This window comes from Arvicola amphibius, chromosome 1 (assembly GCF_903992535.2).
Source record: "Arvicola amphibius chromosome 1, mArvAmp1.2, whole genome shotgun sequence".
In the NCBI taxonomy this organism is placed as follows: Eukaryota; Metazoa; Chordata; class Mammalia; order Rodentia; family Cricetidae; genus Arvicola; species Arvicola amphibius.
In genome coordinates this window covers 183184128-183199341 of record NC_052047.1, presented here as the reverse complement: position 1 = coordinate 183199341, position 15214 = coordinate 183184128, and the positions used below count along the sequence as shown (strand labels likewise).

The following is a 15214-nucleotide window of genomic DNA, read 5'->3' as shown; positions in this document are numbered from 1 at the left end:
CTCCTCTCTCTCTCTCTCTCTCTCTCTCTCTCTCTCTCTCTCTCTCTCTCAAATCAGGGGCAGTTACCAGCACAATTGCTTGGGTCACAATCTGGTCTCCTCACTTTTAACCTGAAACAGCAGTTTTTCATCTGTGGGGTGCATTCTAAGATTCCTACAGATGTTTGAAACTCTAATCGTACAAACCCAATTTATATGCTGTGTTTCCCTACATACATACGATAAACTTTAAATTTTAAATAAGGGATCACCTACTACTATGCATTAGTTAATAAAATAGAATAATAATACACACAAAAATAAAAGTTGTTTATACATTACAAATTCCCTATTTCCTAAATATTTCAATTTAATAATTTATGGATCTTGATTACCATCAGTGACTGAAATCATAAAAAAGGAAGTCTGGATAAAGGGAGGCCGCTGAGATCCATTCCTATAATCCACTTCTGAGTCTATCTGAATAACTCAGACTGCTTGCTGATCCCCACTTTCCCGACTGATTTCCTCTTGGGCCGCCTTCACCTCTCTTGGCCTCTGGCCTCCTTGGTGCCCTCAATCACGTAGGTGTCTCTCACTGAGAAGACACCAATCCCTTGGTTCCTAGCCCTACCTGCCGAGGTTGCTTCCTTCTTAATCCCTAGCTGTTACTGAAGAGGCTCACTTCTCTGAAGACCTCACCTGGGCACCCTGGGAAGCTCCTCCATGTTCACTGTGCCTGTCCCTCTCCTGTCCTTCAAGCAGCACTTTTCACAACAATCACACATTCTTAGCTCTGCCCAACTCTACATTTAGCCAGAGTAGAGACCTTGCCTTTCCTGGTCATCAATATACACCCAGTGCCTGACCAGGGCAGGCTTTCAATATAAATGCAGAGTGGAGAAATATGACCTCGCAGTCCTTGAAACGATTTTACCTTATCTTTTGAGGCTTTTTTAAATTTTCTTTTAATATTTATTTATTATGTATACAATATTCTGTCTGCGTGTATGCCTGCAGGCCAGAAGAGGGCACCAGACCCCATTACAGACGGTTGTGAACAGCCATGTGGTGGCTGGGAATTGAACTCAGGACCTCTGGAAGAGCAGGCAATGCTCTTAACCTCTGAGCCCTCTCTCCAGCCCCTCCTCGAAACGATTTTAATTTAGAATCTAAATTCTGTATAAAGAGAGGTTTTAGAGCTCCCAAATGGTCTTGGGGTCCCCAAGCCTTTTATCTGTCAACTATAGTCATCTGGGGAACTCCTCTAAGAAGCTAGGGTTAGTAGTAGGGTACCAGAAGCACACCAGGATGGAGTTAAATCCAGAAGCCTCAGGCCTTGGCCAGCAGCTTAGGGGAGAGGTCAAGGACACCAGGACTCTACCTGTCTGTTTACCGTGGAAGTTGCCTGTTCATGGGTGTGGGAGGACCTGATCCTCCAGAGCCACTAGGACTGACAAGACAGTGACAGAGGATACAGTGATGCACCAGTGACTGTGAATTGTAAGACTGTAATCTTCGTCCCTTAAAAACAAAGTGACGAGTTCTGGCTGGGCTAAGTCTATTCATAGCTATTCAGGGTGGCAGCTGGCAGCCAGAGCTCAGTCTTCTGGGGCAGTTGTGGGGGTAACAGGTAGTCTTGCAGGAGGGTAGCTTCTTTGGCATATATGATCAGGGTCTGGAAAGTTGAAAGACTCAGGGGGTCTTGGCTTCCACTCAGTTTAAGCACAAGTCGGGGGAGAAGATGTGAGTCCTACCTGTGGCTTCAGCTACCCTGAGGCAGTACCGCTGCATTTTCCATTTTTCCTGGCCAGACAGGGGCCTCACAGCCCACAGTTTCTGCCCCGCATCCTTATCTCAGGTCATGTTTCTATATATGTTTGAAAAGGATGACAGGGAAACAGAACTCATCTCATCTACTGAACTTTTCCCGTCTGCAGAAGCGTCTGCCTGAATCACCTCCATTCCTTGTTGGCAATAGAGGCAACCGCCACATCCTAGTTCTCCAGAAGGCTCTCACATACACGAGCATCTAGGATAAGGAGTCACCCTACTTTCACTCAGGGACTTACAGGCCAAGCACAGTTACATACTTCGTTGTTGTGTTGAAGGAGGAACATATTTTTAATTTTTTAAAAGTAAATACACCACTGGATGTTTGTTTATAAAATCCCAAAGATTTTCAAACACCAAAAGATACAACTGTCTCGTAAAAGGAATTTTTAAGGGAAAAAAGAACCCTTGTTTTCTGACAAAGAAAGTCCCAGTTCATCTGAACGTTGTGTAAGATGGATGCTTGCTTCAGTGTCCCCGAGCCTGACATTCCTCAATAGGTAGGATGCTGATGACTCGGCATTTTGGTAATTGTGCACACACACTCTGAGGCTTCAGAGCAAGGGGAATGGAAATGGAAATGCTTTTAATAAAGAAAGAGAAGAAATCAGTAACAGACGAGTGTCCCAGCAGCATGGCAAACTAGTTCAAGTTGTCTAATTCCCCTTGGCATTTCCTAAGAGCGCAGAGGCACAGCTTGGGGGACGGAACAATGTGGGAAATCCTGAGTGCAGCGTGAGGGGGCCCGAAAGCGGCGGATCAAACAGCAGCACAGAATACTGCTGACCGCAGGGCACCAACAGGAGGCGGGCCAAGCGGCTAGCACGCCTTTGGCCTGCTTGTGGTATTATACCACAGCTAGCTCTGGGCGACTGGGTGGAAGGGGCACCATTTTCTACTCTGCATTACTAACTGCTCTGGAAGATTGTGGCAGACCTCCATCCTGCAAACAGTGTGTGGCCATCCTGCAGGAGCTGTCTGTCCTAGAGTGACCAAGGCTGAGTGGAGAAGATATTGCTATAAAACTGGGGGAGGATGGAGGTGGAGAAGACGATTTTTCAGAGTAACTGCTGCTGGACAGAATCCTGTCATTCTGCACTAATATTTGGGCTTGAAGACTGCCACCCGGTTCTGGAACCGGTGCTTCATGCGTACCTACTTTTACTTAGGGAGACTTCACAACCCTATTCAGGGAGAAAAACTCAAAATTCACAAGTATGATGCTTGACTCCCCTTGGGAGCATAAAGATTTGGAGAGTAGACGGGCTCTGGGCCTCCCTGTCGACATCTTTTGGATCATCCTAGAAGGTTGAGGGGGAACGGCTTCCTTTGGTCATGGTTACTACCACAGGCCATCTGTGTTTCCCAAATTGGATGGGGGGTGGGGTGGGGTTTAATTACATAGGCTTATAAGAGCACAAACTAAGATTATTAAAATTCATCATTCTTTGGTAGTTTTCTAACATCAGACAACCAAATGCCAAGAGCCAGCCCTCCGTCGAGCCCCATGCGAACTCTGCAAGTCAGCCCCAGTTACGATCCCAGATGAACTCACTCACGTTTCAAGGAGTTTTAATGGTTCCCAAATGTTCACTACACAAGAGCCAGCCCCAAGGAATAGTTCCACTTGCCACATTGTACAAAGCCGAAAGATTATTTTTAGGGACTCCTTGTATATTCTGGGAGAAGACGCCATCATCTTTGATCTCAAAGAACATTACGGACAGACAATTGAAGTCTCAGCTGTGACTTCTCCCCTTTCTCCGTGTTCTTGTGGGCTTGGGAGGATTGCCACGGGAAAGCCAATATTATCTCCATCAGGAGAAGGATGAAGGAATGAATTTGGTGGGAGGGAGTGATAACTGCAGTGGGGCCAATGAGAAGTTCCATTTTTAAACAAAAGCACCTGCAAAGTTAGCTAATTGCACTGTATTCTGGAGGTGATCCATGGACCACTAAGCTCTCCTTACTCCAAACTCAAAGAAATGCCCTATGGATAATGATTTGCAATCACATGCTCAATATTTTTGAAATATTTGGTACAAGGTCTCTTGGACTCAGTCCAGTGCGAGCACCATATTCATTAACATGGCTAATGCAAGCACACTGAAGTCCTCTAGGGGGCGCAAAATGCCCACATGTGGAGATGCAGTATCTGTCCCAGGCAAGAGAAAGCAGGATCCTTGTCCCTCTACCTACTTACTACACATACAAGACTGACCAAATGGCTTAATTTCTGTGAGTCTGTTTCCCTATAATAATTTCTACCCACCTCCCAAAGTGGCTGTGGGGAGTAAGATAAAATGATGATTTCTTTTTAGAAATTTCTTAACTTTTAAAATTTACTTTTATGTGTACAAGTGTTTTGCCCGGTATATATGTGTACCACAAAGAATGTCTGGTACCAATGGATACCAGAAGAGGGCACTGGATCCCCAGTACCCCGAGTTACAGAGGGTTGTGAGCTGCCATGTGGGTACTGAGAATTCAATCTAGGTCCTCTGCAAGAGCAGCAAGTGCTCTTAACCTTTGACCTCCCTTTCCAGTACTCTGATTTCTTTTTAAATTAGTTAATTTCTTTTTCCCTATGAAAGACAGGTTAAGGCTTACTTAATATGTATACAAGTTTATATTTCTTGAGCAGAAATCAAGACTGGGACCAGAAAGAACTCAAGACTTCTTGCGAGAAAACCCCTAGGCTCGCCACAAAACTCCCAGGCTTCTTTGCTAAAATGGGACAGAAACAAGAGTGACAGAGGTTATGTTGTTGTGCAGAGTACTGAGAACATCACCCAGTTATCATGGAGACTAATGGTTGTCTAAGGACAGAGACCAGCAGCAAGAATGGAGGAAAGAGCAAAAGGCGAAGATGTTGGCTACTTGCTTTTTCGTGCTGCATCTATGACTGGTCCTCCCTGCAGAGCTGAACCAAGACTGGGAAAAGGATAGCCTTGTTCTCAACTCATTTACTGGTGGTTTCCTGTTGGACTGAACATCCATAGTCATGGAGAATGGGAAGAAGGTTGAAAGAACTCTCTGGGGCACACATCAGCCAGATGTGCAGGAGAAGTTCTGCCTCTGGTGGGAGAAGGGCTACACAGAGATCAAGACTGTTTATTCTCTGACTTTGGGCTACACAAAGTTTTCATAATAAATATTGGTGAACTACCCACTATCCTTTACACTGGGAAATTACAACTTAGTGGGTTGTCTGTCTAGTTGAGGGTTAATTAAAAAGAAAAATATATGCCTGCTTTGATTCTTCTAGCTTAAAATCTTGTAAAAATATGCACCCCCCCACTGTTTCTGTAGCACATTCACAATGCGCTCTTGGCATTCTCCAAGATTTGAAGGTCCATGATGTGGTCATTTCTAATTTTCCTGGCATGTGGGGTTAGACCACGTAACTGGTGTGGATACCAGATTGGCATCTCTCATCGACGGTTCTAGCCTGTAACCGTTGGGAAGGCATGAACTCTCACAAAAGAAGAACTTTATTTCTTAGTGGAAAATTACCATCCACAGAGAGGGAAAACTTTGGTGAAATTTGAGAAGGTGGTTAACTTGTCTTGAACAGATAAACATGGGAACCAGATGGTTTTGGATGGGAAAATGTGATTTGGGAGAGAAGTTAAAATAACTATGTTTGAAATTATAAATATAGAGTCTGAGGTCTCAGGTTATGGTCTTTCCAATGTAGAAGGTCAACTGACCAGACATAACTGGGTTTTGGATCATGGAGGACATGGTGGGTGTGGACAGGGAGCCACAGAAGAAGAAACCACAGGAAACTGGACTTTTTAGCCGCAGGAAATTGTAACTAATACATTCTGCTCTGGTTCTTACTCCATGGTACTAAGAGATCAACCTCTAGAGATACAAACAATATAAACCCAGCTATTTAATCATCCAGATTTACTGGACCCAACTCAGTCATTGGGTTACTGAGCACTCTATTAGGCTTCACTTGATTAAAAAGAAAACCATCAAACTGTATTTCATTAATATGAGGCGTTAAGTGTAACAAAAAGCTACGTGGGCATTTTTACATACAGTAGCCTTTGCATGAGCAGAACCGCAGGAAATACAGCTATCTCTCAGAAGATTGCTAGGAAGAGGGGGATGGGCTAGTAGCTTAGCTAACTACATAGAAGAAAAAGAGGTGGTAGGGATGTAGGACATCATTCCATCATTTCCTCCTACGTTTCTCCTTCTGTACTTTTCATCCCTCCACTCTGCAGAGTCAAATTATGTGGAAGAACTCACACTAGTCCACACTGCAACCATTATTCCGTGCACATACACAAATATATCCTGGCAGGAAAATTCCTAACGGACGCTGCTGAACCAGCCTGCTATGCAAATGAGTGTTATTTGTGTGATGCACTATGCCTTAGTCATTGGAGTGCCTGTGGGCAGAGTCCAGTTCTCATGCAGGACAGTGAGGGAGATCAGATGCCTCCTGCTAACCCCACTGGATCTACAGAGACCCGAGATACTCATGCATGTTTACCTGGGGAGCCTGCCAGAGAGTCCCCTCTGCTGAAGGCGAAGGTACGAGACACAGAGACGGGCACTAAAGAGTCGGGGGCGGGGGGGCAAGGACATGTGAGTAGCAAAGGGGAAGATAAACACAAAAGAAGAGAGACAAAGAGCAAAATGGGTGAGACAGTCTGTCCCTGGTTCTTCACAATATCACATTTCTTGGCAAAAAGTAAACCTTGCTTCAGAAAGCATAGGAATTGTGTGTTTACAAAGTCACCCTCCAGAGAGACAAAATAAAATGAACTGAAGGTCCTCTGAAAGGATGCAATAATCTCAGTGGGACTCACAGATGCCAGTGACTGGCACAGCCAGTGCCCTTGGAGGGAACACATAAGTAGCTTTTTCTCTGAGCTCCCACCCCCAGCTAGCAAATCTGCCAGAGCCCAGCACTGTCCCCTGCCCTCCGCTCTCCCGGTTGTCTCATGTAGCCTGCTCATACAGGACAGCCCTTGGGCAGACCTTCAGAGGTCAGGAAGCCAGGTGCATGCTCCTGGGAGGGCATCTGCTAGGAGGCTAGACCCTGCCTGGGCTAGCGGGTGATGCTGTGAGGACCCGGACATGGCTAGAGGCTGCGGGCAAAGGCGGAGCAGGATTCTAGTAGTTCAACTGTGAGTCAACTTTATGAATCAGATCACAGTCACTTCCTAGAAATCACAAGCATTCCGAAGCACCTCTCTTTTTCTCTCTTTCCCGAGAGTCAGAAATGGTGGCAGCCATCATCCGGGCCTTGGTGGAGCAGACTGAACAGGACTCCAATTCTTCCCTCATATTAATCCTGATGCACTGCTCTACATAGGATGTCTGTCTGTCTGAGCTGGCCATTCTCAGAATCCCTTCCCAGGACTGCAGAAACTGATCTGCAGGCGCACTGAAAACAGGCGGCTTCTGCAGCTTTCTCTTCTGTACCACAGATTTGATCTCAATTACCTTACCTATCCGTGCAGGCCAAAAGGAGGGGATTTTTGTTTGCTTGTTGAACCTGTCTGTTAACCATTTGCTCTGTCACAGGGTGTTAACGAGTGTTTAGACCAGCCTCTGTTCTGAGACATGCTGGAATGAGAGCGTCCCATTCTCCAGTTCTTTCTAAACTAATCGTCTACTCTGCTAAGCAGGCTCGTTCTCCCCACTGCCTACCTCTGTGTGCTCTTGTTCTACCTGAGCTCTTGTGAGGCTCCTCTAGAAAACTGGGCTCCCTCACCATGGGTTCCTGGGTTCCTGGCAATCCACATTGAGGCAAGGGATTGAGTGTGAGCTTGGCGCTGTGGCATGCCTTTAATTCCAGCATTCAGGAGACAGAGGCACACAGATCTTTGTGAGTTTTGATCTCCATAGCAAGTTCTAGGCTAATCAGGCTACATAAAAAAGGAGTGGTGGTGGGCAGAGTGTGGATTGGGCTCCCTCTGCTCCACTCAGAAACACCTGGGAGAATTCTTTGTAACTTCAAATTCAACTCCGAGGCACAGATCACAGGTGTCCCTACGAACGCATCAGCTCACTTCCACCTCAATGACTGAGTAAGGCAGAGTAAGGGTCTTGTAGGGCCAAAGTCCTGCCTGTGGTCTAAGCTTAAGCTCCACCTCCAGCTGATGTTTTTAGCCAGTAAAAAGTGGAGCTGGGTGCCCCCGAGCCTTGACTGCAGCACCAACTTAGGGAACAAGCATGGGGCATGGGTGAGCTGTGCAGTTAGTCCGCACTTCACTCAGGAGGAAGAACTGGATGGAGGACGGACAGCAGCTCTTTCTCCTACTGGCCAATGATATTTATCATTCTTGAATAAATATGGGAAAGGAAAGAGCATGGGAAAGGAAAGAGAATTTAATGCTTCCCTTTACCTAGTTAAATTGAATACAAAATATGATGACTCATGTATATGAAGATGCCGTGATAAAGCCCATTATTTTGTACCTTGACTTAAAAAAAATTAATAAAATAGCCGAGTGGTGGTGGCATACACCTTTAATCCCAGCACTCAGGAGGCAGAGGCAGGCGGATCTCTGTGAGTTCAAGGCCAGCCTGGTCTACAAAGTGACTTCCAGGACAGCTAGGGTTGTTACACAGAGAAACTTTGTCTTGAAAAACCAAAAATGATAATAAAAATTAAAATATAAAATAAAATATGCATAAAAAGGCAACTATTGCAAGCTTACTCTTTTTTCACTGATAAAAGTGAAGGATTTTTGACAGAACTAGACTCAGAGGAGGCCAGATAACACCTTCTTACTCAAAACTATATTTATATTTATTGGTATTTATTTGTGTGTATGTGGGTGGGTGGTGTGCCACAGCATGTGGGCAAAAGTCAGGGATCTCCTTTTCCAACAAGGGTTCCGGGGACCAAACTAAGCCACCAGACTCAGAGGCAGGTGTCCCTCCCTGCTGAGCTGTTCTGCTGGCCCTCTTTGAAAGAAAAGTCATATGAAGTAGGGGAGGGGAGAGGGGTGGGGAGACTTACGAAGCTCTCTTTTGATTTTCTCAGGGCTCTTTTTGAAGAACTGGAACAGAGCCAGCATTTCCAGGTGGCATCTTAGGGTACTAGAGCAGCCTCTACTGTGTCCATGGGCACCTCCTTCCCTGGTCCTGGGAGCTGTCTCTCATCTGTTCACCTCTCTATACTGAGCCCTGGTATCTCTTTTATCAACCTTGCTTGACAGTCATTGGCTAACATAAATACCATACTACATCAATTTTTCCTTCCTTCCTTCCTTCCTTCCTTCCTTCCTTCCTTCCTTCCTTCCTTCCGTCTTTCCTCCCTTTCTCCCTTCCTCCCTCCCTCCCTCCTTCCCTCCCTTCCCCTCTTTCTTTCCCTCCCTCTATCTTTCTTTTTTATTCCTCCCTTCTATCCCTTTCTTTCTTTCTTTCTTTCTTTCTTTCTTTCTTTCTTTCTTTCTTCTCCTCCTCCTTCCTTCCTTCCTTCCTTCCTTCCTTTCTTTTTTTTTTTTTTTTTTTTTTTTTTTTTAACAGATCTCCTTATACAAGTTCTGTGTCCCTGGGTAGAACAGATACTTAAGACTTCATTTCAGCCATCTGGTGGGCTAGGGATTAAAATAACATGGTAAGCTATTCTATCATTTCCATACAGCAATTGCATTCCAAAACACGGATCTAAACTCTATCCATTGTGCTGTGAGAACTAGTCAGGACATAGGAGTGGTCCTGTCTAGGTAGGTCATCACGGGGCTGGGTGATATGGAACAAATTACTCCTCTACCTTTTCTTATTAAAAACTTAATTAATAAACTTTTTTATTTACCTGTTTTTGTGGTGCTGGGATTTGAACTCAGGGCATTGCCCATGCTAGACAACTACTTGACCACTGCTCTCTATGCCTAGCCCTGTTTTCTCATTCTGAAGTGACATCAACTTGCTCTGTTCTTGGGATATCAAGCTCCAAAGTCCTCTGATAAATTTCAATATATGACACTATGTGAAATCTCTTTTATGATGAAAGGAAATATCCCATTTGATATTAAAGTGGCCACCACAGTGCAACATTTAACCAATGAATTTAAAGGAAATCTAGAGAAAATTCTTGCTGGATCACATTTACATCACAATAGAAGCCATGCCTTCTACCTGCAAACACACCAACTCTGCACAGAAAACAGCAAGAAGGTACAGCACAGAAGGGGCAGATCAAGCCAGCCATCAGCCCTGTGCCAGCTCCCACCCCCGGGCAGCATGCAGGGCCAGCTGGCAGCCACCTCCTCCCCAACCGGAGAGGTTGCAAGCAAGGAAAGAGCAGCAGCTAAGTAGCAGATTGCACCAGCCTTGGTTTACAACACGGAATGCCACAGTCACATTCCCTGAGGACAAACATTACAGACAAAATCGCAGCACTCCAGGTAAAGGCCAGGGATGAATGATCACTGCAGGGAAGGGAAGACTGAGCCATTGCCAGAGCACACAGATCAGCTGCTTGCATTCCCCAGCTGGTGGCAACTCATGGTGCCGCAGCCACAGCACACACCTACCCTCCTCTACTTTCATTTATCACCTGGGTGTGAACAGAGAAGCCACAGCTCACATTCCAGCCACACCACTTAAGCCTCCACACTCTGTGGGTACCTGGTGGGAGGCCCTGTTCCTGGCAGAGCATTGCAAAGAGGCTGCCAGCATTTGTGTTAGCCCCGCCCATGTTCAAATAGCGTGGCTCATGGTCCCAAAGTGGGCTGAGGCAGGGCCATGATGGGGAAGACCAGGAAGGGGTTTGAGAGATACATACGAAAGACAGAGGATCCGGCCAGACTTCCAACCTTCCGCACGTCATTATCTAAGGACAGAAGGATGCAGTGGGGTTCAGAAGTGATTCAGAAAACATAACTTCTTATGGGAATCTCCACTTCCACTCCACCCCAGGACCAATTAGCCCTGCGGAAATCGGGCAATCAAACAGGAGGGTAGGTAAAAAGTGAAACCTTTTGTCTTTTCTTACTGAAGACATTCTCCACCCCCAACACTGGCTACGTGATCGCTTTCCTCCTCCCAACTCAATTTTCTTCCTCTTATTTTAAAAACTAAACAAAACCTGACTAGAAAGTTATTTTTATGTTCATCTGGCATGAAGGAAACCAGATCCAAGGAAGTTAAACAGCTTATTTGGAGGGTCTTTAGCAGGAGTCAGAAGAAGAGCCAATGGCTTGAGCCTGGATTTTTCTCGGTGATCCTCACTGAAGCAGTAATAACCTCTGATAAACCCTGATAAACTCTGGCTTGGGGACTGGAATACCTGAGCAAGCCGTGGTCATGATGGCAGGAACACCGTAGTAGGTAAAGGCTCCGTTCTCAAAGCGAAGGCCTTCCTTGCCAACCTCCACTTCCACTTTACCCTGGAGAAAGAAAGTGTGTTAAGGCTGTGAGGAGCACTTCCAGGGCTCGTATCCGCTCACACCCCATGTGCTTTTCTGTGTGTGACAAGAGGACTCCCATTCTCACAGGGCAGCATTCATCCCACCCTGATTTACAGGACAGAATAGGACCTCCTACCTGAGAAGCCCTTTGCAGCAAACTCACTGCTGTCAATCCTAGGGTAGCACATGGGCACAAATAACCACGCTTTCCGGACACACAGTCTTTTCGGAACACAGGTCTAAAGCACCAGCTAACCTGGAGCCCTGTGAACAGCTTCACTGACTTGGTCCCGATGAGACCATTTCCAAGCCTAGATGAGACAGAATCTGATCTTGCTGAACTCATTGTTGGTGACAGTGACAATCAGTAGGAGAGTGTACAGCCACATCCACGCATTTGATACTGTTGTGTGCACCGTGTGGATGCTCTCTGTCAGCCCCACAGCTTCACAGGATACGTAATGTTTTGATGTCTCTTTGGTAGATGCATTGATTCAGGCTCAGAGAGGTTAACTGTCTTAGCCAAGGTTTGTTAGCAACTGGAAACAATGACATTTTAAAGGCAAATCTTTCTAATTCCTGAGCCTGCCTACCTTTCTTTCACATTTTGTTCCCTTCAGGTTTCTATTTGAAATTTTTTGTTAAATATAAGAAGGCTTGCATGTGTCCTTGCGTTATAACATATATTGTTATATAAACAACACACACACACACACACACACACACACACACACACACACGCTAGAACAGGATCCATCTCCATTTCTCAAAGTGAAGAAAGTGGCCCCCCATTTTGGGGAAGGACAATCACCTTATTGAGGTTTTTGGAATGATATATATATAGATATATATATCTATATATATCTATATATATATCTATCGCGATTCTGGAAGGACAGACTAGAGTGGACTGTAACAAACAGGGGCTATTTCTAACTTAATGAGATCTTCACTGAGATCTTAAACCCATCACTACTTGGAAGAGACATGGAGCCAGTGACAGAGCTTATGATGGGGACCAAGACAGGGCACAGCTGTGCTCTTGCCAAGTGGTTCTGCATAACCCAAATCCAATATGTAGATCAAACTTTCTTAAAACTCAGAGCTATCCTCCTGCCTCTGCTTCTTGAGTGCTGGAATTCCAGGCCTGTGAAACCATGCCCAGCTTTGATACCTGCTTAAGATAGGCCCGATCAGATATCCAGGGCAGCGAGTATCTTTATGAATGTCCTGGGGGAAGTGATGATTTCTTTCATGCAGTCATTGCCTCCCTTCCTGACCCTCTTCAGAGAGAGATGTTTCAGGGAACCACAAAGAGTGAAGCACAGTGAATAAATGTGCCCCATGTGCTCCAGGAGGCAGAGCAAGGACCAGCGTGAATGCCAGAGAAGATGGGATTCAGGCCGACCAAAGAGAGGTTTTAACAAGAATCATCTGCATCCCAGGAGACAACAGGGGATACCCAAGCAGATACCTGGAAATATCAGGATTCCACAGGGCTCTTTCTGTTCAGAAGCAGAAAGCCGTACTGAACATACCACCCCTCACTAACTCACAAACATGCCTGAGTGCTCAGATGAAAGACCATCGAAGAAACTCTGACTCACAAGATACCATTCTTTCATGCCCATGGCCTTCCTGTGTGTAGTGCAGGATACCTACCTCACTGGTACCACTCCCTAGGCAGCTTGCATTGAGAGGGGACAGCCACGGTCATTCCCCTTTACCCTGCAGATCTTTGGAAGTTCCCTGACCTTGCACCCACCTGTAAAAGCAACACAAAATAGTCCACAGGGCGGCTGCGCTGGTAGAGGTAATGTTCTGGGGCTTTCTTATTTCTCTCATCAAACTTCAGCTCCTGGATCACGTTGGGATGCTTCAGTAGCCGGAGCAGGATCTTCTCCGAAAGGTAGAGAGACTTAAAGGGCTCCACTTCTAGAATGCAGCAGGGGGTGGTGGTGGCCGTCAGCACTCTACACCTCCCCCATTCCAGCAGCAAAAGCTGGGAGGAGGCCAGTGCAGCGCCTGGGGGTTCATCTAGAACAAGCACCCTAAGGAGCTCAGGGTTCTGCAAATTCCTTGGATTGAGGAATTTTAGTCTCCGGTGTGCACCCTGGAGCCTTCCCTACCTATGCCTTCTGGGGATGACTGCGGCCTCACTGGCATCTCAGGAAAAACAGGTCACCGTTTGGGAAATGTCAGTTTTGCTACGAATTTCCTCCTTGTCTTTATTTAGAGTTGGAGCTGGGCAACTAAGTCATGGACACAACAAGGTCTTTAATTTTACAGTATAGCGACACACAGAGAACTGAGTCTGGTTTATTTGCTTTACATTCATCTGCTGGATGAAAAGAAATCCCAAATCAATGGAGACACGTAATTATCTAAATAATAAGCTTTCAATAATGTAAAATACCATTTATCATACTTAACTATTAATAGACGTTATATATTGATATATTGATACTTGCAGTATAATACTAGGCAGACAAAGCTTCTTTGCTTTAGGAAATTGGTCTAAGATGTAAAGAAATTTATATTCAAAACAAGATTCCATTCTGAAAACTCTACTGTAGGGAGGCTCTACCTTATATTTGCCCACTTTTTAGCACCTGGAACAGTGCTAGCTAGCGCTCGTTATACCCTCAATAAATAAATATTATATTAGCTAAAAATGGGACGTAGTGATGGGTTGATCATTCTGGTCAGCATATTAATTAGGGTCGAATGAAATCAGAGAGTTCAAAGGCAAATGCTCTCCTCTTCACAAAAAAAGGAGTTCGACTCTTTCCCTGCTTCTCTTTCCAAAGGTACCAGGATTTCCAATCCCAGTTCTCAAGTTTGTGAACTCCTAGTTCACAGGCCTATCTGACTCCCGGAGGGGATGGAAACACAGGGGCTTGTTGCTTGCTAGGATAATGTTTTTCCGTCTGGGACAAATGCCCTGGGGCACCCAGATCCCAGCAGGTTAGCCTCAGACTCCCTGTAAGCAGAGGAAATGAAGTACCACGGTGGTTTCCTTAGCCCCTTTCTGGTGGAAAGGAGAACACTCACTTGCTCTCACCAACACAGCATGGGAGCCTGGGTCTTACCATGTCACACCACAGGAGGCAGCCTTGTGGTTCTCAGTGCCAGGGGCACACAGGAGTGGGGATGGAGGATATTAAAATATGTGGTACCTGGTGTTACCCCAGGTTCTACTAGAAGTGCTAAGGTAGGGAGTGGGTGGGGCAGGTCTACCTGTGGCCATGAAGCGGTGCGTGGCAAGCAATAGCTGTGGCGAGATCTTCACTCTGATCTCTGAGTCTGAGAGCTTGAACAGAGAGAAGTCATGCCGCCTCCTCTCCCGGTGTGGGACCCTCTGCTTTTTCCGATTGTCAGCTATAGGGGCACAGGGGAAAGATGACATCAGAATCATTGTTGGCCTTTGGAGGATTACACAGATTCTTTGGGACCCCACACATTCTGCAGTGCCAGCTGGAGGAGGCACAATCGACTCTCTCCCAGGAGGAGGCGGCAGGCAGCAGATGGTTTGGCGTTGTTTGTGCTTAGGTGGTCGATGAACAGGGGAAGAGCTGCTTGGGGGTTCCTATTTAGGCTGGTTCCCTTACCTGATGGCTGTGCATCAGCATTCGTGATTGTTTTAATCCATACAAGAGAGCTATGGTATTTAGTAGCTTTTCTACCCATGAGGTTATTGTAAGACCTCAATAGGCAACTATACATGGCAGCGTTCATACAAAGTCATACAAACATGATCTGCTGGTATTCTTGGCATTAAGGGGTTAGGGGGTCTCTCCCTCTGTCATCTCCCATCCTTCAGAGCTGGTCTCTTTCCTGTGGGCTCAAGCCATGCTGTGAGAGGTTCCTAAGGAATGTCACTGTTACCACTCATAATTCTGCTTTTCCTCTGGAGAAAGAATCATGGGAGATACAAGGGAAAAGAAGGGGAAGGGGTAAGAACGAATATCTACTTTCTAAAAGCTGGTTATTCAGGCGAGAGCTCAGCA

The 15214-nt window shown here is 45.8% G+C and overlaps 1 protein-coding gene across 4 annotated transcripts in view; it reads right to left on the bottom strand.

Annotated features, from left to right (window-relative positions):
- Cnnm1 (cyclin and CBS domain divalent metal cation transport mediator 1) overlaps nt 1-15214 on the bottom strand; it is a 58405-nt gene that overhangs the window by 15635 nt on the left and 27556 nt on the right. For 2 of the 4 annotated variants that reach the window (XM_038341191.2, XM_038341179.2), the window contains exons 3-7: nt 14445-14585; nt 12970-13139; nt 11084-11183; nt 10580-10627; nt 6326-6388 (exon numbers count right to left, since the gene is read on the bottom strand). In XM_038341191.2, coding sequence (XP_038197119.1) covers nt 6326-6388; nt 10580-10627; nt 11084-11183; nt 12970-13139; nt 14445-14585 — 522 coding nt within the window. The remainder of the gene's footprint in view (nt 1-6325; nt 6389-10579; nt 10628-11083; nt 11184-12969; nt 13140-14444; nt 14586-15214) is intronic. The other 2 variants (XM_038341199.2, XM_038341181.2) reach the window with 1 other exon arrangement.